General features: G+C 49.2%; 10 protein-coding genes across 10 annotated transcripts; 5 read left to right on the top strand and 5 right to left on the bottom strand.

Moving 5' to 3' along the window:
• Window positions 1-2,089: 2,089 nt before the first annotated feature.
• Window positions 2,090-3,585, top strand: BDQ94DRAFT_186260 (intradiol ring-cleavage dioxygenase; the record flags this gene model as incomplete). Its single annotated transcript, XM_026775107.1, has 5 exons — window positions 2,090-2,336; window positions 2,419-2,574; window positions 2,632-2,774; window positions 2,853-3,018; window positions 3,103-3,585. 5 exons carry the CDS (start codon window positions 2,090-2,092, stop codon window positions 3,543-3,545), a joined length of 1,155 nt encoding a protein of 384 aa, XP_026628456.1. The 3' UTR covers window positions 3,546-3,585.
• A 2,597-nt stretch (window positions 3,586-6,182) lies between these two features.
• BDQ94DRAFT_168454 (protein kinase-like protein) lies at window positions 6,183-7,254 on the bottom strand (the record flags this gene model as incomplete). Its single annotated transcript, XM_026771068.1, has 4 exons — window positions 6,183-6,518; window positions 6,586-6,695; window positions 6,795-6,893; window positions 6,960-7,254. The coding sequence occupies 4 exons, from the start codon at window positions 7,252-7,254 to the stop codon at window positions 6,183-6,185; spliced, it is 840 nt and encodes a 279-aa protein (XP_026628457.1).
• An 842-nt stretch (window positions 7,255-8,096) lies between these two features.
• Window positions 8,097-10,162, bottom strand: BDQ94DRAFT_186262 (uncharacterized protein; the record flags this gene model as incomplete). The annotated part of the gene is made up of 2 exons (XM_026775108.1): window positions 8,097-10,067; window positions 10,118-10,162. The coding sequence occupies 2 exons, from the start codon at window positions 10,160-10,162 to the stop codon at window positions 8,256-8,258; spliced, it is 1,857 nt and encodes a 618-aa protein (XP_026628458.1). The 3' UTR covers window positions 8,097-8,255.
• Window positions 10,163-11,170: 1,008 nt separating this feature from the next.
• BDQ94DRAFT_186264 (SDR family NAD(P)-dependent oxidoreductase) lies at window positions 11,171-12,101 on the top strand (the record flags this gene model as incomplete). Its single annotated transcript, XM_026775109.1, has 3 exons — window positions 11,171-11,226; window positions 11,320-11,747; window positions 11,830-12,101. 3 exons carry the CDS (start codon window positions 11,171-11,173, stop codon window positions 12,099-12,101), a joined length of 756 nt encoding a protein of 251 aa, XP_026628459.1.
• Window positions 12,102-12,513: 412 nt separating this feature from the next.
• BDQ94DRAFT_168457 (uncharacterized protein) lies at window positions 12,514-13,894 on the bottom strand (the record flags this gene model as incomplete). The annotated part of the gene is made up of 4 exons (XM_026771069.1): window positions 12,514-12,758; window positions 12,822-13,410; window positions 13,467-13,592; window positions 13,649-13,894. The coding sequence occupies 4 exons, from the start codon at window positions 13,892-13,894 to the stop codon at window positions 12,514-12,516; spliced, it is 1,206 nt and encodes a 401-aa protein (XP_026628460.1).
• Window positions 13,895-14,492: 598 nt separating this feature from the next.
• On the top strand, window positions 14,493-14,968 carry BDQ94DRAFT_168458 (RidA family protein; the record flags this gene model as incomplete). Its single annotated transcript, XM_026771070.1, has 3 exons — window positions 14,493-14,544; window positions 14,608-14,681; window positions 14,744-14,968. 3 exons carry the CDS (start codon window positions 14,493-14,495, stop codon window positions 14,966-14,968), a joined length of 351 nt encoding a protein of 116 aa, XP_026628461.1.
• Window positions 14,969-15,558: 590 nt separating this feature from the next.
• Window positions 15,559-16,371, bottom strand: BDQ94DRAFT_168459 (HpcH/HpaI aldolase family protein; the record flags this gene model as incomplete). The annotated part of the gene is made up of 1 exon (XM_026771071.1): window positions 15,559-16,371. The coding sequence occupies one exon, from the start codon at window positions 16,369-16,371 to the stop codon at window positions 15,559-15,561; it is 813 nt and encodes a 270-aa protein (XP_026628462.1).
• A 409-nt stretch (window positions 16,372-16,780) lies between these two features.
• BDQ94DRAFT_186267 (MFS general substrate transporter) lies at window positions 16,781-18,458 on the top strand. The gene has a single exon (XM_026775110.1). It carries the CDS (start codon window positions 16,882-16,884, stop codon window positions 18,400-18,402), a length of 1,521 nt encoding a protein of 506 aa, XP_026628463.1. The 5' UTR covers window positions 16,781-16,881; the 3' UTR covers window positions 18,403-18,458.
• Window positions 18,459-18,462: 4 nt separating this feature from the next.
• On the bottom strand, window positions 18,463-20,794 carry BDQ94DRAFT_186271 (C2H2-type zinc finger protein). Its single transcript, XM_026775111.1, has one exon. The coding sequence runs from the start codon at window positions 20,594-20,596 to the stop codon at window positions 18,515-18,517; it is 2,082 nt and encodes a 693-aa protein (XP_026628464.1). The 5' UTR covers window positions 20,597-20,794; the 3' UTR covers window positions 18,463-18,514.
• Window positions 20,795-21,459: 665 nt separating this feature from the next.
• On the top strand, window positions 21,460-22,060 carry BDQ94DRAFT_139612 (uncharacterized protein). The gene is made up of 2 exons (XM_026765461.1): window positions 21,460-21,670; window positions 21,789-22,060. The coding sequence occupies exons 1-2, from the start codon at window positions 21,570-21,572 to the stop codon at window positions 21,934-21,936; spliced, it is 249 nt and encodes an 82-aa protein (XP_026628465.1). The 5' UTR covers window positions 21,460-21,569; the 3' UTR covers window positions 21,937-22,060.
• Window positions 22,061-22,273: the final 213 nt, after the last annotated feature.

Raw genomic sequence — 22,273 nt, forward strand, 5'->3', positions numbered from 1 at the left:
GAGGGAGAGAATGAAAGAAAGGAAAGGGAATCATGGTACGTGAATATTCCATGCACGCAAATGTTCTAACCCTGCTGGAGTGGACCAGAAACCCTAGAATGAGCACCTGGAAGGAATTTACAGAGCGAACAGTAATGTAAGGAAAACAAAACAATGAATAAATAACTTAAGAAAACGAGAATATAACACGTACTTAAAAAAGTAAGGGCAACTCAGAAAGATGGGACAAAGAACGGACTAATATAGACTGTGGAGGAACATCTTTCTATCTGCGCTGGATGGATACGATATACTATGAGTATTCTTATTACACCTTACAGCGCTTCGACATAGATAATATTAGTATTAACTGGGCTATCAGAACATGTGAAGACTCAAAATTAAGTTAGATATTTGTTAATGACCCAAAATCTCGAACATACTAAAGTGATTTTTGCTTTTCCGATCGCGATAGATGCCGCCTGACTGTCACCCACCATCTGCACTATATGTTAGATCCTAAGAGAGATTTTACTACCCTTAATAATATGACTCCTTCTACGACCTAGTACTGGAACATTACCTTCCCACTGCAGGGTAGTGAGGCGTATCATTTTGGGCCCTCCGGGTAGCAGTCATGACGTCGAGAGATTACATTAAGCCTCAACACAGCCTCTTCCAAACATCTGCTGTAAATAATTGAACGGACACGGACAATGGTTCTCACTGACATGATGAATTCTAAGAGGGGACAGTTCCTTGGAGGGTCCACAAGTCTTAGAATTAGCCAGACCCTAAGTGGTCTTCCAGAGATTCGGGGTCTGGAATAAGATGGCTCCACTAACTACGCGACCCTTCTGCTACCCAGGAACAGGCACCAGCCAATTTGCCCTCGCCACCGTGGAATCTCCCCGATGAAGCAAGTCTCTGATATGAAACGGAAACTTTCTCCCTACCTGTCGACCTCCACGGTCTTTTCGTGATCATATGTTTCTCAGGTATACACGACACATCTATTCAAGCAGAAAACCCCGATTGCAAAAGACGCCGCCATGGATAACCTTCTGCGGGTATTCCCGATCTTCCCTTCTGGTGCGATGCTACGAGCGGACCTACATATGCGAAGAAAAAAAAAAGACCTATTCTGGTTACCGATATTACATCAGGATACTTAGCGAGGCAGGAACAGATGCAGGCACCGTGGCATTGCTCTCTTGCGTGATTTGCTTCAAAAACTACTCCCAAGAAAGGCTACGCAAGCTTTTGTGCCAGTTGCACCACGGGATTGATCAACTCCAATGCCTAATAGCTCGGCACTGATTGGAGGCGGGGAATTTGTGGGGTCGGAATTTGCAGATCCCGATTAGTTAGCCGCCGTACCTGCTGCCATCATGGGGGTTTCGGCAGCAGATATCACCGCATCGATTGTGTCCTTGCTGGGCAACTGCTTCAACCAAGTAAAATTCTTCGTGATTTGCCACTGCATGTAAGATGCTTTGCAAAGTTCGGGGTCCAAACTATGGTAGCACATGAGGATTGGTATAGCCTGACTGTCGACTGTGTGCACTACACCCACACCTCTTTCCTACGATGCCAGTTCTGCTTCGCGTAGCCATGGATACATCTGTTACAGAAGGCTTCGTCACCCATGCAGATCGGCTATCTATATGCCTTGGCCTTGGCTTGGCGTCAAGTTGATATCTACCGGAGACTTGGCCAAGCAGCTGGAATAGCCGACAACAAGAGCTAGAGTTTTATCCACCTCGTTATGTGGATGCCTCGTGAACGCGTACACTGCGGCAAACAGACTGCCATAGGCGGGAACTCATACGCCCTAAGACCTAGCAAGCAACTCTCAGCGGCCATAGACTCTGCATGTGTTTAGATGACGATATGACTGGTGGATATATTGGGGTCGAAGCATCGAAACATGAATGTGGGACGGGGTGACGCTCACCCCTTCTAGACCTCGAAGGTCCTTTCGTCGTCAATATCGGAGCGGCAGAAAACATATATAATGATAAGGGACTCCGTCACCTTGATTCTATCATCCATAATCTCAAGATTATTCTTCAGTTTCTAGTTTTCACTCCTTAATACCCCTCTCAATATGGTTCACTTTCTTTCGCCTTTGGCCATTAGCGTCGCCATGCTGGCGTCTCTGGGCCTCGGTCATCCTGGACACGATGTTAAGCAGGAAGCTGCTGAACGGGCTGCATTCCTCAAGCGTGCACCTGCGCAGTCTCGCAGCCTTGCCCAATGTGCCTCTACTCTCAAGGCCCGTGGGGTTGAGGAGGGTAATGTCGCTCGTCGTGCGAATGCCCTCCAGAACCTGCGTCGCGAGAGAGGACTGACCAGTGAGTATTGTGCGATAACTGCTATCTTGGACTTGAAGCAGATCCTTTCTTCAATATATTGTACGGCCAACTAACAGGTTAGACACCCAATACCTCAAGGCTCGTGATGTGGACTCCGTCCTCGATACCGATCACCATTCCAACTTGACCGGTGTCAACCCGTCAACCGATCCAAGTGTCCTCTTTGCATCCGGCGGCACCTGCATCGTCCAGCCCGAAGTGACTCAGGGCCCATACTGTAAGCTTCAAAATCCTCCCTTCAACCGAAACCAGCATCTGACAATGTGTTCTGCAGATATTGCCGGAGAGCTCATTCGTCGCAACGTGGTCGAGGACCAGACCGGTGTGCCTTTGTTCATGGATATCCAGCTCATTGACACCAATACCTGCGAGCCACTGCCTAACATCTACACGGACATCTGGCATTGCAACGCAACTGTATGAGCCTCCCAAGTTGTTTCTTCATCATAGCGCAAGTACAAATTTCTAACCTCTCCCGCTCTTTGCGGAAAGTAGGGTGTCTACTCCGGTGTGGTCGCGAGCGGCAACGGCAACACGAACGACGAGAGCAACCTGAACACCACCTTCCTGCGCGGCGTCCAGCCCAGCGGAGACGACGGAGTCGTACGCTTCGAGTCGATCTTCCCGGGACATTATACTGGCCGTACGGTTCACATTCACGGTACGTACACCTACACATTACCCCCCTTCCCTTTACCTAATTACTTTCTTGAAACATACCCTAACTAACGGAACCATCCCACAGTCGTGACCCACCCCGCCAACGAAACCAAGATCCTCCCCAACGGCACCATCGCCGGCGTGTACAACGGCCACTCCTCGCACGTGGGCCAAATCTTCTTCGACCAGGACCTGATCACTGAGGTCGAGAAGACCAGCCCCTACTCGAGCAACACCCAGAGCCTGACCGAGAACTCCGATGACAGCATTCTGGAAACCGAGGCAGACACGACTGATCCTCTCATGGAGTATGTCTTACTCGGTGACAGTGTTTCCGACGGCATCTTTGCTTGGATCTCGATCGGTGTGAATAGCTTGCGTGATGACACCCTGTCCCCTGAGGGGTACTGGACTGAGGACGGTGGAGAGGTCAACGATGACTTTGAGATGAACATGGCTGGTATGGGAGATATTGCTGGGGCGGTACCGAGCTCCAGTGCTTCTGCTTCTGCTACAGCCTCTGCTTAGTGATTGATGGTCGATTCGGTTTGGAGAGTGTATGTCTAGGGTTAGTGGATTGGCACTGGGTTTGGTCTTGTCAATGATGACGTCGGTGATGTGTGATATGTAAGGGTCCCTTCAACATTATAGTCTATGTAGGATAAGCATACATACAGTTCCTAGCAAGTACTATATTGTCAAGATATGCCGACCAACTTGTACGGTTCCAGCATTTTTGGAAGAACAAAATATGTTTGACCTTTTTAATTCGGACATAGTTCCAACCCGGATAGTAAAAGCTAAAGAAGATAGTATAGTCTTTGCTGTGCTAGGATCGAGTAAGCATTGCCTGAAGTCATCCCATCAGTCCTTCCCAGAACACTAATTCGTCAAACTCTGCTCCCACGCTGGCATAGATTGAGAAATAATATGGCCGTTTCCTAAAAATTGCCATATCAGAAGACCCCTTTCAGTTGAGCATTTGCGCTAGGGAGCATTCTATCAAGAAGATTGGCGACTCCAAGCTTTATCAGGCCATTTAGTACCCCCCAAATTCCTCCCTGTATTTATCGTCAGCGAGTAGTAGCATCTTCCTGCATTCTCATATTTCGTCCAACCGCAATACTTAACAGAGCGCGGCGAGCGAGCTTTATCCCACCCTGTAAAGCTTGAGCCACCATCATGGAATATTTGTCGAGCAAGACCATCAATGTCCTTGTGCGGACACGCCATAAGAGATCGCAAGCTCTTGGAAGGAAATTTGCCTGTTGTATAAATACGATAGGAATTGTACAGATAAAGCTCCCAGCCGTCATCATCGTACAAAATATCTGTCTGAATTTTGACCTTAAACAAAGAGTTTCCGTTAAACACGCAGAAATGTTGGAGATCATTCTGTGGCTTTCGACTGCTAGAATGGCTAAGAGAGTTTTTTTTGTCGAGACGCACCAGCCTCTTTTCCTTTTTGCACAACTGTATCAAGTGCAGTTTATCAACGAAAGTGATTCTGGTACACGGGCAAATCTCAACTTCACCGGCATATGGCATACAGAGAAGACTGCCGCTTTGAAAGGAACATCTACTGCAACATTTCGTTCGCTTCCTACGCGTATCCTTGAAATCCCGGAGAGCCTGCCAGGTAGAATCTTGGTGAAGAACTTGACAGTCGCGGCAGTATCTCCAATGGGCGCTCTCGAGGCGAAGCAGGAACTGTAGTCTGGGTTGTTGCTTGATCTCGGTGTATATTGTCTTTCGCTTTTCGATGGGGAGTAGCTGATGAAGCTGGATTTTCTGCTCCTCAAAGTAGGCCTTGAGACGGCATAAATTATATCTGCAGCTTAGTCCGAAGCAGATCAGATCTGGGGTGGAGAGGAATTCGAATATCTTTTCAACCACCTCCGGAGGGAGGACACTAAATGAAGCTCTGTGTTTCAGATGGAGTTTTGTCAACATGGATTGCATAGTGTTGTTGAAAGTCCTCATGATTTGAGGTTTGGGGGCCATTCTGAGATTTGATAACTGTTGGGACATATCCCCTGGTCGGCTGATGGGACAGGCACGAGACTTTATGGTTGGATTAGCGCTCAGAACGTGGACAATAAATATAAGAGACGGTGAATACTGGGTGAATGAAGAGGGAGAGGAAGGGGAAAGTCCTTTATCTGCAGTCATCAGCATGTCGACAACATGACGCGGGTGACGAGATAGAAGCGCAAGCACCGGACCAGCTTGCCGTCTGTGGAGGTCGGTTGGTTCTAAACCTGGAGCACTGGCTAACCAACCGAGATAGATCGCCTTCCATTCCATCAATGTTGCACTGTAGTTCAGTTCACAGTGTAACATACTTCTAATATAGGAAAAGGGATAGAATATTACCTTATAATTCAGTGTTCGGGCCCGACAGATGGATTTCCCGATATCGTATAGATGACGGTCAGGGGAAAGGATCCCTAAGGCGGTATATCAAGCCCTTCGCAGGTAGAGATGCTCTAATCAGGTGCCTAGCTACGATGGATGTTCGGCTACTCTTTTGATAGCTAGAAAGAAAGCCGACCTGGGGTCTTCTCTATCAGGAAAGAGCCTATTTGCGAACCCCTAGTGTCGGTTTGAGCAGGGAACCTCAAGTAATGGTTATAGATTCGGCTAGAGGTACATGCTGACTCCCTAAAACTTTCCCCAACCGTAGAATAAACGTTTTTTCCATCCCAATAACGCCATTAAATATGGCACTGTAGTCCTTCTTAAAGTTTATATTGTATTCATAGTGTGAGTTTAGCACATACGACCACAGGGTGTGGAAAATAGGGCTTCCCGTCCGCTCAGCCGTACTCAAGCCACACGCCGGGAGGTTAGTAGTTGGGTGGGTGACCACCAGCGAATCCCTTCTGTTGTATGTAGACTTTTCTTTTTTGGACTCTTATTATACAGTATTTATGTTTAGTGAATATGTTCAAACATTTTCTGGTTTTACGATGCGTCCCTCAGCGACAAGCCCTATTGTAGAGACTTTCAGGCTTTCATCGGGGACTCTATTGAGGCTCTGATTGACTCTGGTCGACAGAAAGTAAGGAAGATGTTAGGTACACCATGTTATTTTTTGCTGTTCAAGGAAGTGGTTTAACACCGGCGGCGCATGAAGACATTGGAAAAATCAGGCCAGTCCAGTTAAACTTCCAGATACCCACTTTCGAGGATTTCACGCACTGTAAGGCGCGCATTTGGATCTGGGTTAAGAACTTCCACCAGAAACTGAATATCTTCACCCGAAACACCTTTCTCAATCATGGTGTTAGCCCACATGTATGCCTCTTCCAGCTGTGGAGTAGGCAAAAATTGGGCGCATTGCTCATCCTCGGCGTAGAATGGCACAGAGGACAAGTCGAAATCAATTACAAGCTGATCACGGATGACATTCCCCTTCTCTGCTAGGGTACCGGTCTGAATTGAATCGTACATCCCTGGTGACTTGAAGTCCACCTGTGCTTGAAGCAATTGCGCCAACTGTAGATCATCTTGTTAGTGATCGCAACATAGACGAAAAGTTTGTCTTTCTGCCGAGATTACTAACAATTATTCCCCAGGACCAAACATCTGTACTCGAAGACCATGGTTTTCCAAAGTGAACTTCAGGACTCCGATATGTGAGAGAAGTGATCTCTCGGGTAAATGGTTTGCTAACTATAAGAGTTGTCAGACTTACTGAAGCAAAAGAGACTCGATGAACAAAACCCAACGCGAAGAAAAAAAAGAATAAATAAATAAAAAAACGTGACATACTAGAACCACAATCTGCAAGTCTGACAATCAGATCGCGGACATTCTCATTCGGCTTCGAGGGATCAAACCCCCCAAGTGCAACATTCTCCATTTTCAAATCTTGAAACATGCCATTGTTAGCTTTCGATTGCTGTCTGTCGGGTCTCTGTGATGTTTATTTCTTACTAGTGTAAACCAGGCCTTTCATATGCACTGTAAATATGCCGAGAAGGACGCCATTCATTATCCATTTGATTTCTTTCGCAGTAAATGGCCTCACTTTTCGAGCATCCCAGAGCGAGTCCGTGAATGCTTCAAGGGCCATCATCGGGCCACTAGGCTCCGACTCAGGGACATAATCAATGAGCCTTCGGATCATGGGATCCTTTGCAAAAAGCTTTTGCATCTCCAGTTCATCCTTGAAAGCAGAGAGAGCACCGGACCAGGATTCTTCATTATGATCTGCTGGAGGCCGTTTCATAATGTACTCAGCGTCGGGTTTAGAATCGTCAAGTCCCAACCATACATTGCAACCTTTGCCGCCGCGTACTGGTGTTCCAAGGGGCCGGACAAGCCGGTACCGTCAGCCCCCTTCACCCTGGCAGATCAACCCAGCGGATGCCGTGCTGGAAACTGGTGCAGAGAATTTTGATGTACAGATTCGGTGAAAATGCGAAAGGCTTGGTGGTAGGATGCGCGACGGGCGATGAAGGAAACATGGGCGCGCTGCCTTCATCTCGACGCGTATGTGACTTTCGAAGACGACGTAGTGTGTTCGTTCCATAGCCGCCGCCGCCGCCGACCGCACTTTTTGTATGGCTCGCTTCCGTAAGTTTTTGTACCAACTGCTGTTTTTGCTTGTGCCTTCCTACTTTATCGGTAATTTGTCGAGCTTATATCAATCTGCGCGTTCAAGACTTAAAGCTCATGGGAGTTTTGAAATAGTAGAAGGTGTGGTTCTATAGTGCTAAATCGCTATAGGTAGAGACAGGTGGATGTACGGAATTCACATAGATCTACACCCAGGCCACTCATTACACCCGTAATTTGACCCAAAGCCAGATACTGTGCGTTACATCAACGGTTCAAGACTTTATAAACACTTGATCGGCTAGGCACTGGATTACTAAAAGACGGTATGGAAGCGAGGGTCAAGGCTGTATTGTGGTATACCAAGGAAGGTCCGGGTCTGCAAGCCTTCTATCTCAGGGTGTCCCAAGACCTAAGACTGCGATACATCCTACGAGATTATATCAACGGCGTTTAAATGACGGTGCTCCTACTGAAGGAATACATTAGCATATCCTGGTGGGTGCTAGACATCGAGAAACCTAAGACAACGGCAGTGGCAGGCTCGTCCGTAATAAGAGGGGAGGTAGGGACGGGGGAAGAATGGGAGGGAGACACAAGCCTATGTGTGTGTGCGGGAGGGGAGCATCATTACAAGCTATACAGGTAGATTATGCATACCAACCGCACAGGTTACTGCAGAGGCCAGCTACACCATTCCGAGGGCCAAGTCTTGGGCTCCCGAGTTAATGGCCAGATAGACTCGAAAATCTCGCTATCTTCACTCCTTAGCATAACTTCCTGATCATGACTGGACTTGAGCCGGTTTTCCAACTGCAATATACCCTCTCCGAGCCACTCGACCTGCCATGCACCCGCCATTTTGTGACTAATTTCCCCTGCAGTGACTGGTAGACGGTGACCGATGCCCGTGCGCACCCTCGACTTTCCGAACTTGCCAAGGAGCGGATGTATGCGGAGCAGCTGCAGACAACTACCCATCCGCTGGCTCTGCGGGCCCGTTCGGATGCGATTAAAAATTGCCTTGGCCAGCGATTCATCGATGGCTGAGTTGATCATGCAGTCCCGGATGGTCCATTTGGGGATCTGGCGGGAGCGGTATGGGAAGAGCTCTTCTTCGTATGCGCTCAGCTCCCGCGGCGGAAACGGCGTCCCGTCGTCGGCCTTACTTGCCGCTAGGCAGTTGAGGACGAGATCCAACGACTGTAGGGCTGGGAACCGCGCCAGAGCATCGTAGGCTCGCGCCTCAATGGGGTGGCCTCTGTATCGCTGTACGCCGATCCACAGCGTCCGCAGGGAAGGGCAGCGGGCTGCAATGCGGGCAATGACAGCTGGGCGAAAAATGGGAGCAATATATCCTTTATGTGAGAGCCGAATCGCCTTGTCTATTGGTTGGAACTGTGCGCGCTTGTAGTGCAGCTTCAACTCGGTCAGGGTTGGGCCGTGTCGGTCCAGAACGGCGGTGGGAAGTATCGCCGGGTCGTATCTTCCCAGGAGACAGAGGTATTCTAATGGTGGGAGAGCGTCAAACATCCCCTTGACTGCTGGTGGCCAGGATGGAGAGCCTTTTGGTGGGTTGAGGCTAAGTGTTAACCGCTTCAATGCTCGGAAGGCCTGCAGTTCCGTGATGGCCGTCAATGCGGTTATTTCCTCAATGGTACCCGCCGCCCACGCAGTGAGATAACCCAGATCAGTAATCTGGGACCACCTTTCCACCTGCTTCGCAGTCATCTTTGTGACCAATGGCAATGACAATATCTCCAACTTCGCGCGCGGAGCCTCAGCGATTTCGTTCTCTGGCGGCTGGAATGGGGGCCAGCGTGTATATACCGAGGATGTCCTATGCAAGGTTTTGACACTGATCTGAAATGATAAATGCTTTATATGCCGCGCTTGATGGAGAAGGTCCCGCAGAACGCGATCAGGATCCTCTCTAAAGGCCCTCATGTGCCTATCATCATGGCAAATGACCGTAACGTCATGTAGCACAGGGGAATGAAGCCATTTGGCGCGCGCGTGAATCCAGCCAGGATTAAACCGACGAAGAGGGAATACGGACACACGACAGTAGGGATGCACCTCCGCGACGACATCCAGAAGCTCAGCATAATCTGCAAAAGCCAGGATCTTCAAATTCTGCAGACATGGCAGCCGCTTCACCAGGACGATGGATGGGGTCCAATCACCTTTGAATTCACACAATAGTGGAACCTTGACATCTTCAGGAAGGCTTTCTTCGAGATAATTGCCTATGCTCTCGTCCGAGACCGGCAGACTGACGGGAGAGCTTCGGGCAAGAAGTGTCAGATGTCTAACATGCGGCAAGATTCGGCTGGCGTCCAGCAGCTGGAGTACACGAATTTGGGGCTCGTGGGATTTGAAGGATACTGTGATGCTTTTATAGAGACGGGGCGCGACAATCTGACTCCACTCACGGTTGACCTGTGATAAGGCTCGCAGGGCTTCCCGCGACACGTCGCCCACCTAGGCCCCGGGATCAGCAAATCTCAAAACGCGGATAGTAGCACTCTTACTGCACCTGCCACGTAAAGCTTCAGCTCTGGTGGCAGACTGTCCATGGCTCTTAGATAAGATAGGCCACAGGCGATGAATTTGATGGAGGGGACCAACATGGCAATAAGAATCACATATGTGAGTCACATGAATCACGGGCGTGGAATCATGATCCGGCCTGTCCACTTCACCGTAAGCACTAGTTTTCAGGTATCTTGTCTCCCAACTAGTCTACTGCGCCGAAAAGCAGACCCAGGCCGGTTCAGAGAGCTCGTGTGTCGAAAGAGAATATTTGTCAAAATCCATCCTTTTGTAGCCACACCTTCTGAAGAAGTAGCGATATCGTGCTATGGAAGGTAGACACTTTCATGATGAGTCTGGACAATATCACTCTTAAAACAACAAGTTGGGTCTATGAAAAAAAAAAGAAAGAAAGAAAAAAAAAAAAGAAAAAACCAAGAAAGCGTTGCAATAATACGATCAGAGAGGCCCTACATACAGCGATGTCACCGTGGACACGACGTTAGTGATATAGGCTGTAATATATGTCGTCAGTAGATCGCATGGAATCACTATATCATTCCAAAATACGAATTCAGAGGCTATGCTTACTACATTGTATAATGACTCATATCGAGGATAAAGAGGAGACAAGGAAAAACGCTATTTGCAGTGTGATACGGGCTACAATTAGCCTACGATGCCCAAGGCCTGGATGTGTTAACTCCAACGACACGGCACCACCATACTCTCCACTTTCACATACAACGCTAACGCTCTAGAGACATTTATTTGTCTGACTCAACACACGTTCTTCATATCCCAACTCAAGGGCCCAAAAGAGTTGGTTTGTCTATACTAGCATCTTCTTGGGCGAGGAGGAGCTCCATGTGGGTCCCGGAGGAGCTCCGTGCACTAATAGTATAAGCTCGGTTATTGTGCTATCTGGTTCTTGATAAGGCTCAACTGACCACTTCAAACGTCTTTATGAGCGAATAAAGGAAATATCTATTTCACCTCTAGATTATCAGTAGATATACCCACCAGCCCTCGTGATCTGCTAATCCCATACAATGTCCACAAACGACATCCGAGGCCGACTAGCCCTAATAACCGGTGCCTCCGGAGGGTCAGTTTTCTCCCTCCAATTAATCCCTTGGAATCTAGTCCTTCAATTGGCCCCAAATTGAATCACCAGAACTAACACGCCTCTAACTATCAGCATCGGCTCCGCCTGCGCCCACAAACTCGCCGAAAATGGCGCCCACCTAGCCCTCACTTACTCCACCAATCTTGCCGCGATACAATCCCTCCACGCAGATCTGCAATCTCGCCATCCTGATCTTCGCATTTCCACCCACAAAGTCGACCTCCGCTCCGCAACCGACATCGCCTCATTATTCGACCAAATCATTGCCCAACATGATGGCCACAGCCCCGAGATCCTCATCTCCAACGCAGGCACTGGCAAACGAATCACCAATATCTGGGACATCGACCTATCAGACTTCGACGACATGATCACTACTAATCTCCGCGCATCGTTTATTCTAGTGAAGGGCGTGGTCGAACACATGAAGGCGCAACGTTGGGGACGTATTGTTTTCATGTCGTCTATTGCCGCGTATGGGGGTGGTATTAATGGGTGTCGTAAGTTAATCTCTATCAATTCTACTTAGCATATGCGTATAGGGAATACAAACATTGCTAATAGTGATACTATGATATATAGATTATGCAGCCTCCAAAGGCGGCCTCACCGGCATGATGAAGAATCTTGCTACCAGACTAGCTGAGTTTAATATCAGCGTGAATGATGTCGCTCCCGCAATGATTGGGGATACGGGGATGATACCGAATGCCGAGGCTGTGCCGGAGGTGGTGAAGGGGATCCCGTTGGGGAGGCTGGGGACGCCGGAGGAGACGGCGAATGTGGTTCTGATGTTAGTTACCACGGGGTATATGACGGGGCAGAGTCTTCTGCTGGCGGGGGGGTTGAGATGAAAATCCTGCTTGGTTGGCTGAATAGTTCTCAGATATAGTTCAAGTACTGGGTTGACAATGGAAGAAGAGGGTGGTTATGAGAGGTGTGGGTGCGTAGAATTTTGCAGAAATTTGTTTCTTTATTTGGTGGCTGGATGCATTATCGCAGCCGAAATACTTTGGAATGTGATTTGTTAGAATAGTATCCCAGATGAAACGATGCTAACAGTGAGGACTATAAGTAGAATATATCACATCTTCCAAATAGATATAGTAATCAAGAATTACCTTAAGCACCTAAAATGTATGTATTCCAATGGGCCGAAAAGCAAAAGTGAGCGCGAAACTAGAAAATGAAATAATTTGGATACAGTCTGTTTAACATCTGATTCTACATCCACAACCACCGCAGTATCTGCTGTCTGCTGACCCATTAAACAGGCAGAACGACCTTGACTCCCATGTATTCTCGCTGGTGCATGATCTTACCATCAATAAGCACCTGATCAGCACCAAGTCTATTGCGCACTGTATCCGTTGGGTCTGTGACAGTGGAAATCTGGATCTCGCGCCATTCACGGTTCGTTGGGACCAGCTGTCCCTGGGATGTGAGTCTTCTGAATTCTTTGTAGACGCCTTGTTCTTCAACGCATCCTTCGCGCTGGATAAGGGGAGAATCTAGCAGTTATCAGCACACATGTAATATTTCTTTTTCTTCATTTCAGATTCAGGCACACATACCATATGCGGGCGCCATCCTCAAATCACCAACTGAACTGTTGAACAGCACCAAAGACAGCCGCTCTTCATTCAACTGATCCACAGGTGGCTTATACACGCGATGGCGAGTTGCCTTGAAGTGTCCGCCCGAAACGATCTCCAAAGTATCCCCGATGTTGATAACCAACGCACCGGGCTTGTACGGCACATAATACCATTGTTCATCACGGCCCCAGATCTGAAGGCACGAGATGGGAACAGAGAACAACAACGTGGTCAAGCCGAAGTCGGTGTGTCCATGCATGCGCAGACCCTTCGAAGCCTCCTCGGTTTGCTTCTGCACAGGTCGGAAAAGAGCATGTCGGAAGTAGCCTTCTCCAGTTGGGCTGCCATGAGACTGGACATTGTTCCAGAGGTAGTCGTCCGGTAGCTCGAGAACGCGGGAAAAGAGTGTCAGCAATCGTCTGTTGACTGACTGTGTCAAGTAGTTACAGAAGGCCTCAATTTCATCCATAAACGGATGCAGGCATGTGGGAACTCGGTTGATGTCTTCCCAGTCCGGCTTGTACCAGTTGAATTGCTCAATTCCGTCTGCGGGGCCACAATTGCGCTGTCCATCGATGGTTAGTTGCTAAGTCTTCTAGAGGATATGTGGTGGTATCCTACCTTGAATCCGTAAGGGTGCTTGTATCCGGACCAGACACCTGTGTCAGGGTGGAATAGCAGACGCTCCTTGTCTTCCTCACTGATGTTGTTATAGAGATACTGTGCAAGGGCGAACTGGCGGTGGAGCTGGAAGTGGTATTTATTAGGGTCCGGCTTTGTCACTATCGGGGCTTTCAACTCACCTGTTCCAAGGAAACGCCGTAGTTCTCGAGGAAGAGGAAGCCGTCGTCGCGGATGGCAATCTTAACCTGTTGGATCAAATGATCCACCACTGCTGGGTCTTCTGAGTCGAGCAGCGAAAGGTCGATCGATTTGAGCTGAGCAAAGTTGTGCTTTTCCTTTGTTACAGGAGGAGGAACCCATTCTGGCACAGATGGCTTCCCAGGGAGGTCAGCCGAAGGAGGATTGAAAGGAGCTGTGGGTGCCATGGCGGTGTTTAGACAATGGAGAATAATATTGTTTGATCAGTGATATGTGGTGACTGTGATATAGCTAATGGATATCTCTCGTACTTCTATTCTGCTTTGGAGATTGATTATATACACGTTCCAAGTGACACTCTATCGGCGTCCGCAATGCCCAGAACACACCAAATCATGTGGTATGGTTCGGGGGAGCTCTTCTGGCAGAGGAGCCCATCCCTCCGGAGCAGCAATGGAAATGAAACAATGACATGATGAAGGCTTATCGAAGCTCGCATTTTCCTACTCCTGACAACACCCTCCTCCCTCAACGGCCTCGCTATCTTAGCGTATCCGATAGGGTTGCCTTTCGCATCACCGAAGGTGGTTAGTTGATGCCGATCAACCAAGCTAGTCAGGTATAACCGCGATAACGATAAGGGAGGAGCTCCTCCCACAACAGCCGGATTGTAGGCTTGGCATCGCCGTCATGAGAAATGCCGCAGCAAATGGACTGGGAAAGAAGTCATTTAAAGGGGGGTTTTCAGGGCGTTGGCATCCCATTCAAACCACAATCTCTAATCTCAGAGTTCTGACGATCACCACATTTGTCAATCCAATCACAATGTCGCGCCAACTTATCTCGAGCGAGAAGTTCCCTCCTAAGCCTCACAACTGTGAGTAGACCTTCCGAGCTTGCGCATTGCCAGAAGAGGGATTTGACTAACTTGTATCTGCAGGCCCCGCGGTCAAGGTTCCCGGACTCGTCTTCTGTGCCGGTCAGACAGCCACAGGAGAGATCAAGCAAGCCACAGTAAGCCTTCACCGCACAGCATTCTCTTAATGCAGAGTCCAGTCGTCTAACTATCTTGACAGCGAACTGTACTCCAAAATCTTAAGGAGGTGCTTGAGCTGTCTGGGTCATCGCTTGAGCAAGTAGTCAAATACAATGTCTATCTTGCAGACATGAAGGACTTTGCTGCCATGAACGAGGTATATATCGATTTCCTGCCCAAGCCAATGCCTTCTCGGTCGTGTCTGCAGGCAGTTCCTCCGGGTGATGGAACGGTTATTGAGATTGAATGCATTGCGCAGGCCTAGATCACTAAGTTACTAGGGAAGGGTCATCAACGAAGAAAATAAATGTTTATGATAGTTATTTCAAATAGAATTATTTTAGTTATCAGTCAACTTTCATGCTTCAGCACTATTTGGGGCTGTATCCAGGCTGCATTGGTATGTGACGGCTATTGCTTGGGAGCTGTGACTCGAAAGTCGTCCAAGGTTCCCGTAGTGACGTGTAAATGCAATCAGAGCTATGAAGAGCCCATGTACAAAGCCCACAAGCATATAGTAGAAACTGAGGCTCGCAAGTGTAGTTGAGCAGGAAAGCATGAGAAGTCACACTTCTGTCAGGTGATTGCGTGATCCATGATGGGTCTCCCCCTCCTTCTCTCTCTCTCTCTCTCTCTCTCTATCTTCACTTCGTCCCCTCGCCTATTTTCCATGCCATGCCATGCCATCATCAACTCATTGACATTTGTCAGTTCCATCTCTATTCAATCATGGCTATAACCGGTACAGCTCATAAACCATGCTACAGCAGAGAAAACCTTCGATACGAATAAATGCTCTCAATATTTTTAGTTCATCGAATGGAAACACCTTCTAATTCATACAATCTATCCTGCCTATGATCGTGCTACCTCAAACTCTGCCATATACCAGTTTTGAATAGCTTTGGTGTCGCCTGTAATAGCGACCGTGTCGTATGTCTTCCTGGCCTCCTTTGCCAAGCTCCCATTGTTGACCATTCTCCCTGCCCACTTGCCATGCTTCCTTGCCGACGCAACAATCTTTTCAACCGCAGCAACAAACTCCGGCTCATCTCCCCGTGCAGGGACGTATCCGAGGAGAGATTGCGCCAAGTCATTGGGCCCGATGAAGACAAGATCCACCCCTGGTACGGCACAGATTGCGTCGACATTCTCCACACCAGCACGGGTCTCAATTTGGATCATAGTAATGATGGTCTCGTTGGCAGACTTCATATACTCGGGGGTAGTCAGGCCGTGGCCAATGGCAGGAAAAGCGGACCCTTGCCCTCGCAGTCCCTGGGGTGGGAATTTGGCAGAAGCTACCACTTGGAATGCCTCTTCGGCAGTATTGATTTGAGGGACCATGATGCCATGCGCACCCGTATCAAGCGCACGTTTGACAATATCATGAGTGGGACCGCGAATGCGGATGATTGGGGATACACCCAGGGAGGAGATGGCTGCGACAGAGTTGTGCATGGCATCGTCGGAGATATGACCATGCTCGCAATCGATAATGATGCCGTCCACCCCGGTCAGGGCGACGATCTGGGCCATGCGCACGGAAGGAAGGGCCATGAAAGTCATTAACGGATATTCTCCGGCTTTGATCTTATTGAGAAGCCGGAGCCGAGGGTTCGAGATCTCGGTTGTGAGAGGAGTGGGGTAGGTCTTCGTGTAAGTCATCGTGTCGGTAGTGTCAGGAGGACGTTGAGATAGGCAGTGACGGCTCTTACTGGACTCGCCGACATTGTCAGTTAAGTAGTTGGCCTACTACAGGGATGTTGATGGCGTTCAAGATATTTCACCAATGCGGGGCGTTGATCGGGAGGAGTGTTTAGCGCTCCGGGAGGAGCTCCGCCGATCCATCTCAACTCCTCTTCCTCCTCCACTCCTCCTTGGAAGGTTTGACACACTGGTTGAGCTGCGCTCCCACGGGGGATAAAAGATAAGGTTAGTGCGCTCCTCCCCCCTTATCTACCCGGCACTTGATTGCCAGCGAATCAGTGACTCACCATCGTTCGTAACAGACTCCACATCAATAGCCGGTCGGCATTACCCAGATGTCATGGGAAACGGCGGCCTGTCCAATCAAGATAACATGATATACACCTTTGATGTTCCTTAATATCTTGGCCAATCTCCCCCTGGGGCAACAGCTTGTAGGTGCCTTTCAAAGCCTCCATTCCTGCTATTATGGATCTCAAAAAACGCCCCTCGTCCATTAAGTCGGAGGGTAATATCTCCTCTGCAGAAGGACAGGTCAATGATGTCGTTGGTGATGCGTATGAGCGGATGCCAGAGTCGCTACGCAGTCTCAGCGAAGATGAGCGCCAACGCCTCAATCGGAGAATCGTCCGCAAGGTAGACCTCATGGTTCTGCCTACCATTGGCATCTTATACATTCTGAACTACATCGATCGTCAAAACCTTGCTTCGGCCAAGCTGCAGGGCATCATGGAAGATCTCCAAATGTCAACCGAGCAATTCGCCACAGCCGTCTCAATTCTCTTCGTCGGCTATCTGCCCTTCCAGATTCCCAGCAACCTCCTCATTACCAAGATTTCCCGGCCAGGTATGTACATCTGTCTTGCTGTCTCCATCTGGGGCTGCATTTCAGCTGCAACCGCGGCTGTTCATAACTACGGCCAATTGCTCGCCGTGCGTGCAGTTCTTGGTATCGCCGAAGCCGTCTTCTTCCCGGGTGCAATCTATTACCTCTCGGCCTGGTACACCAAAGCCGAGCTGGGCAAGCGCATCGCTGGTCTCTACATTGCCCAACAAGTCGGCAACGCCTTTGGTGGACTCTTCGCCGCTGCCATTCTTCAATTGGACGGTGTCCATAACATCGCTGGTTGGCAATGGCTCTTCATCATCGAAGGAAGCGCCACAGTCGGCATCGGCATAATCTGCGCTTTAATAATGCCCGAATTTCCCCACAATAGTCGCATCCTCTCCCCGATTGAGCGGGACTTCGCTGTCTGGCGCATCGAATCCGAAGCCGGAGCCGCCGAGGGCACAGAGAACGAACCTATCCTTCGCGGATTCATCAAAGCCCTCTCCGACCCTAAACTCCTTCTTTTGATCTTCTCGAACATGCTCTCTCAGACCCAAGGTTCCATCGCCAATTATTTCCCCACCTTGATCGGCTCCCTCGGCTTCTCTTCCAACACCATCAGCCTCCTCCTCACCGCACCGCCCTACATCCTCGCAGGCATAATCTACTATTTCATCATGTTCTACTCGGATCGCTACAACACCATCTATCCTCTCATTCTGGGCTGCATCTCCATCTCTATCGTGATGTACATCATTCTCATGTCGACATTGAATATCGGCGCACGGTACTTTGCCATGATGATCCTCCCGTTCGCCTCGGTTGGTCCGCAGCTTCTCCTCTACAAAACTATCAACTTGCATCTGGCCCGTCCAGTGTCTAAGCGCGCTGCTGCTTCAGCACTGGTGAATGCCATTGGCGGTACGTCGAACATCTGGGCGTCGTATTTATACTACGATGGTCCGCATTTCTATGCAGCTTTTGGAACACTCATGGGCGCGGCATTCCTCTTGGCTGCTACGGTGACGGTGTATCGTTGGTGCGTACGCCGCGAGAATAAGTATCTCGACTCTGGTGATCCAGACTTGATCGGCAAGGTAGTCAAGAGAGGTGTTACGGAAGAGATGGTGCAGCTCCGGTGGCGATACGAGATGTACTGATTCCTATACGTAATACTCTGCAAATAGCCTTGATGTAATCAGAATATGTAGTAGCCACACGCATTATTTGATAAAACAACTCTACAATACACACACAAATACACAACAGTAGTCAATCTAAACCCCCCAAACACCCCAAAACCAACCTCCCAATAACCCACCTCTCCCTCCTAGCAAACACCCTCCTAGCCCACTCCACCGCACCGCGCACATCCCCATCCCCCACTCCCACCACCCCCATCGCCCCCGGCACACCCCCTCTAATCAACTGCCACGCGACCAAAAACGCCTTATACGCATACAGTGTCACCCACGGCGCCTCTCCCTCCACATCCCCCTCCTCCAAATAGGTCAGAAACCAATCCACATGCGGCTGGAACGCCTTCGCTGTCTCCTCACACAGGAACTCACACGCCGAGGGCGCCAACTCCGTCGCCTGTTGGAGCATAGTGTCGATACTGGCTTTGACGATGCCACCTGTGTGGCTGGGAGACCACATCTGTAGCTCGATCATGGCTGTTTGCCAGGTTGCGGTGGTGTGGGCGGATTTAGCGTTATAGGTAGTAGAGGGTCTTGGTGTTGGTGTTGGTGTTGGGGAAAGAAACACTCCCAAAGATAGGAGAGACGACCGTAGAGCGGAGAACCGTTCCATGCTCAGCATGCCGGTCATAGTCGACCAGCCGGAGATTTCGCGCGCGCTGGAGATCAGGAAGTGGGTGATGTTGATGGCGCCGTAGGGGTCGAAGGGGGGGATCGAAGATGTGGAATCTGTAGATGAGGAGAGGAAGTGCCGGACTGCGTCGTCATAGCGCATACTGGTTGGGTGTTTATGATGTTGTTGTTGGGAGATGAGTTGGAGATGGGCCCATTGGGCGGCGGAGGGGGCGGTCCAGTGGGTTTCTGGACAGGGCAGATCGTGTTTGATTTCGAGGTGGGAGATGGCGCGTGGGATGGAGAGGAGTTGGTACCAGAGTGCGTCGATTTGGTGAACGGCGAAGAGGGTCCGTTTGTGGGATTCCGCTTTGATGAATTCTTTCCACAGGGAGTCGAGGTCCGAGGTGTGTGCGCATTCGGTGGTGATCGGGTGCATTAAGCCTGTGGAGCGCGCGAGGGATATCATGGTCGCGTGCATTTGGAGGCCTTGGGTTGAGTCGGAGCCGCAGAGGTACATCATGGCGCAGATCTGGAGGAGGAGGTAGGTTTGCACTAGGGAGAGGTGGTCGGTGGTGGTAGAGTTAGGGTGGTTGCTGGAGGAGAGGCTGGAGCGGGCGCGGAGGTAGCAGCGGGTGGAGAGGCTTGTGCCCGTGCCCGTGCGGGCATCGCATTCGGGGTCTTCGCCGTATTGGTATGCGAGAGAGAGCATGGCGAGGAGGAGGTGGGAGGGTATGGCACTGGGGTCGAATGTTGGGTGGTGTAAAAAGGGGAGGAAGTGTGAGACATGGGTGAAGAAGAGGTTGCAGCCTTCGCGGATTTGTGAGGCGGAAGGAAACCAGTTGTTCTGGGGCTGGGTGCTCTCAGGCGCAATAGGGATAACAGAGAGATCTTTTGGAAACCTGAGGTCGCTGAGGTCAATGTCCGACGGAGACTGTAAATTGGATATCGCGAGCGGCTGGGTGCTGAGTTGATCGGTTGGTTGGGGAAGTGATGTTTCGCGTAACAGGCTACGCTCCAGTTCTAACGCATCTAGCAAACGAGACTCGTCCATTGATATATGTTGCGTCGGATTACCTGGAACAGACTGGATACGATCGCTGTTTTCTATAGGTGATGTGCTGGACGCAGTGCTGGTTCCTCCTGCATCTGGGTCATGTCCATCCTCGTAGTGTATTTGCGGAAGATCAGACATCCAACAAGACCTATCTAACTGCAGGTCATCGACATTCTGCAGTTGCCCACGATGCTGGCCAGTATCCTGGCATGGGGTAGGATAGCTATCCCTTTGCTTTGGCCTCTTCGTCGTTCGTCTTTGCTCGTGCTCTGCATGTTTCCTCTTCATATGGCGATGGCGCAAATCCGGACGCGAAAAGGTAGCCTGGCACAAGTCACACGGCAAGGAGATTTCCTTTCGAGAGCGGGAATGAAGAGCTGCGTGTCGTTTGAGGTTCTCATGTCGAGTGAAACGGCGTAGACAAACCACGCATTGGAATGGCTGGTAGGAAGTCATGGCTGCGTGAGAGTGGATAATATCTGCCATGAGGAGAAGTTGAAGAGGAAGAAGAACAAAGAGGGGAACGGCAGACGGAGCAAATGAGCAAATCCGGGGCGCATAGTCTTACCCCACCCCCGCAATTTGCCTAGTCGATCCTTCGGTTCGCAGGTGACAGATGGTTGGTTGCCCTTGGCACGCTTGAACGGTGTACCAGTTGGATAGCATTCGGATATGAGAGGAAGGCACTGCTCAACAAAATATCTCCATTTTTCTGACAGAAGAGAGGGGGAAAGAGGAGTAAAGAACGGGGAAACCGGGTCTTATCAATGAAGGGTAGATCGGCTATTGATTCTTATCTGATATGGTTGGCCTTCCCCAGATAACAATCATCATCTATTCTCTGATTGGCCAGTATCCCCTATCTAGGCACCATTACTGGTTCTGCCGGCTATACCTCCGACATTATACATCTGGTAATTGCGTAGGCATGGTTAGTGCTTTCAGCTGCTGGAGTGTATCAAACCTGTTAGGAAGGTTCAAATTAATTGATCTCAGGATCTATGCGGTAGTAAGAGTTTTTCGCATAAACTGTCGTATCCACAGAATTTGAAAACCCCTGATTCACTTCACCCGACTGCCAAGACTCCAGTAAGCAGCATCAATTCAAGCATTCGCAATACCTGATCAAGACATAAACATTCATATTTTCACCACTTATGATGCCAATATACTCATTAGTGCTCAAAACACATAAAACCTGATAGACATGGTCAAGAAAAGATCCGAGTCCCTCCTAAGGTTGAAAGTAACAATCCGATATCATCTGACTGCCAAGACGCGCAGAAAACCCGATCGGGCCAAAAGAGCAAAATAGGGCCGATCCGCAACCACGGTACAATCTGTCTTCTAATTCATTCAACTACCTTTTATATTCCTAGTAGCAGGCAGAACCATTTCCCACACAGCATTTTCTTGTCTTTGAGAATTCTCATCTCGTTTTCGTGCCACAACCAACAAAATGAATGCCGATAAGAAAACCACTGCCTCAGTCCCACCCTCTGCGCCAACTCCTTCGCAAAATGCTTCTATCCTTCGAAGGATTGCACCGAATAGGTGGACGTAAGTGAATAGGACCATTTTCAGTTGAATTCTTGTATGTCAGAGAAAAAGACGCGCACTGAGGCGCGTATTTCTGAAACTGAAGAAGAGCCGTGCGAGGCTAACGCTTCTTCTTCAGGTTACTGTACATCGTATTGTTCACTGCCAGTATAAGATGTCTTTGGACTTATATGCAATGGCCTAATGGAGGGGATTTGGCGCTAGCGCTCCATACTGGGTTATTGATACTGTATCTTGTTATATGGCGCTACGTTGAGGGGCAGTAAAATAGTATCGGTTTTGCTAAGTAGAAAGGGCAAATTCTCCGACATTTGCTACCTATACTTAGTTCTGGATTGTTTTTTTTGTTTCTTGTCGTTAATGTTCTTTATTGTGTGTTTATATTTCAAGAGATACCTATTAGAACAATGATTCTTTCACTGAATTATGGAGCGTCCCTGTTAGCTTAATATTGACCAGTTAAGAGGCATGTATTTGATACTGTATAGGGGGACCTGATCGATCATAACTCTACTTGATAGTAAACAACCTGCTACTTTGAGGTCTGTGCACCATACCCCGTCTCCAAGATTGGTTAGCCGACCACGTGGGTACAGTATGCAA

This window comes from Aspergillus welwitschiae (assembly GCF_003344945.1).
Source record: "Aspergillus welwitschiae strain CBS 139.54b unplaced genomic scaffold BDQ94scaffold_9, whole genome shotgun sequence".
Classification (NCBI taxonomy): domain Eukaryota; kingdom Fungi; phylum Ascomycota; class Eurotiomycetes; order Eurotiales; family Aspergillaceae; genus Aspergillus; species Aspergillus welwitschiae.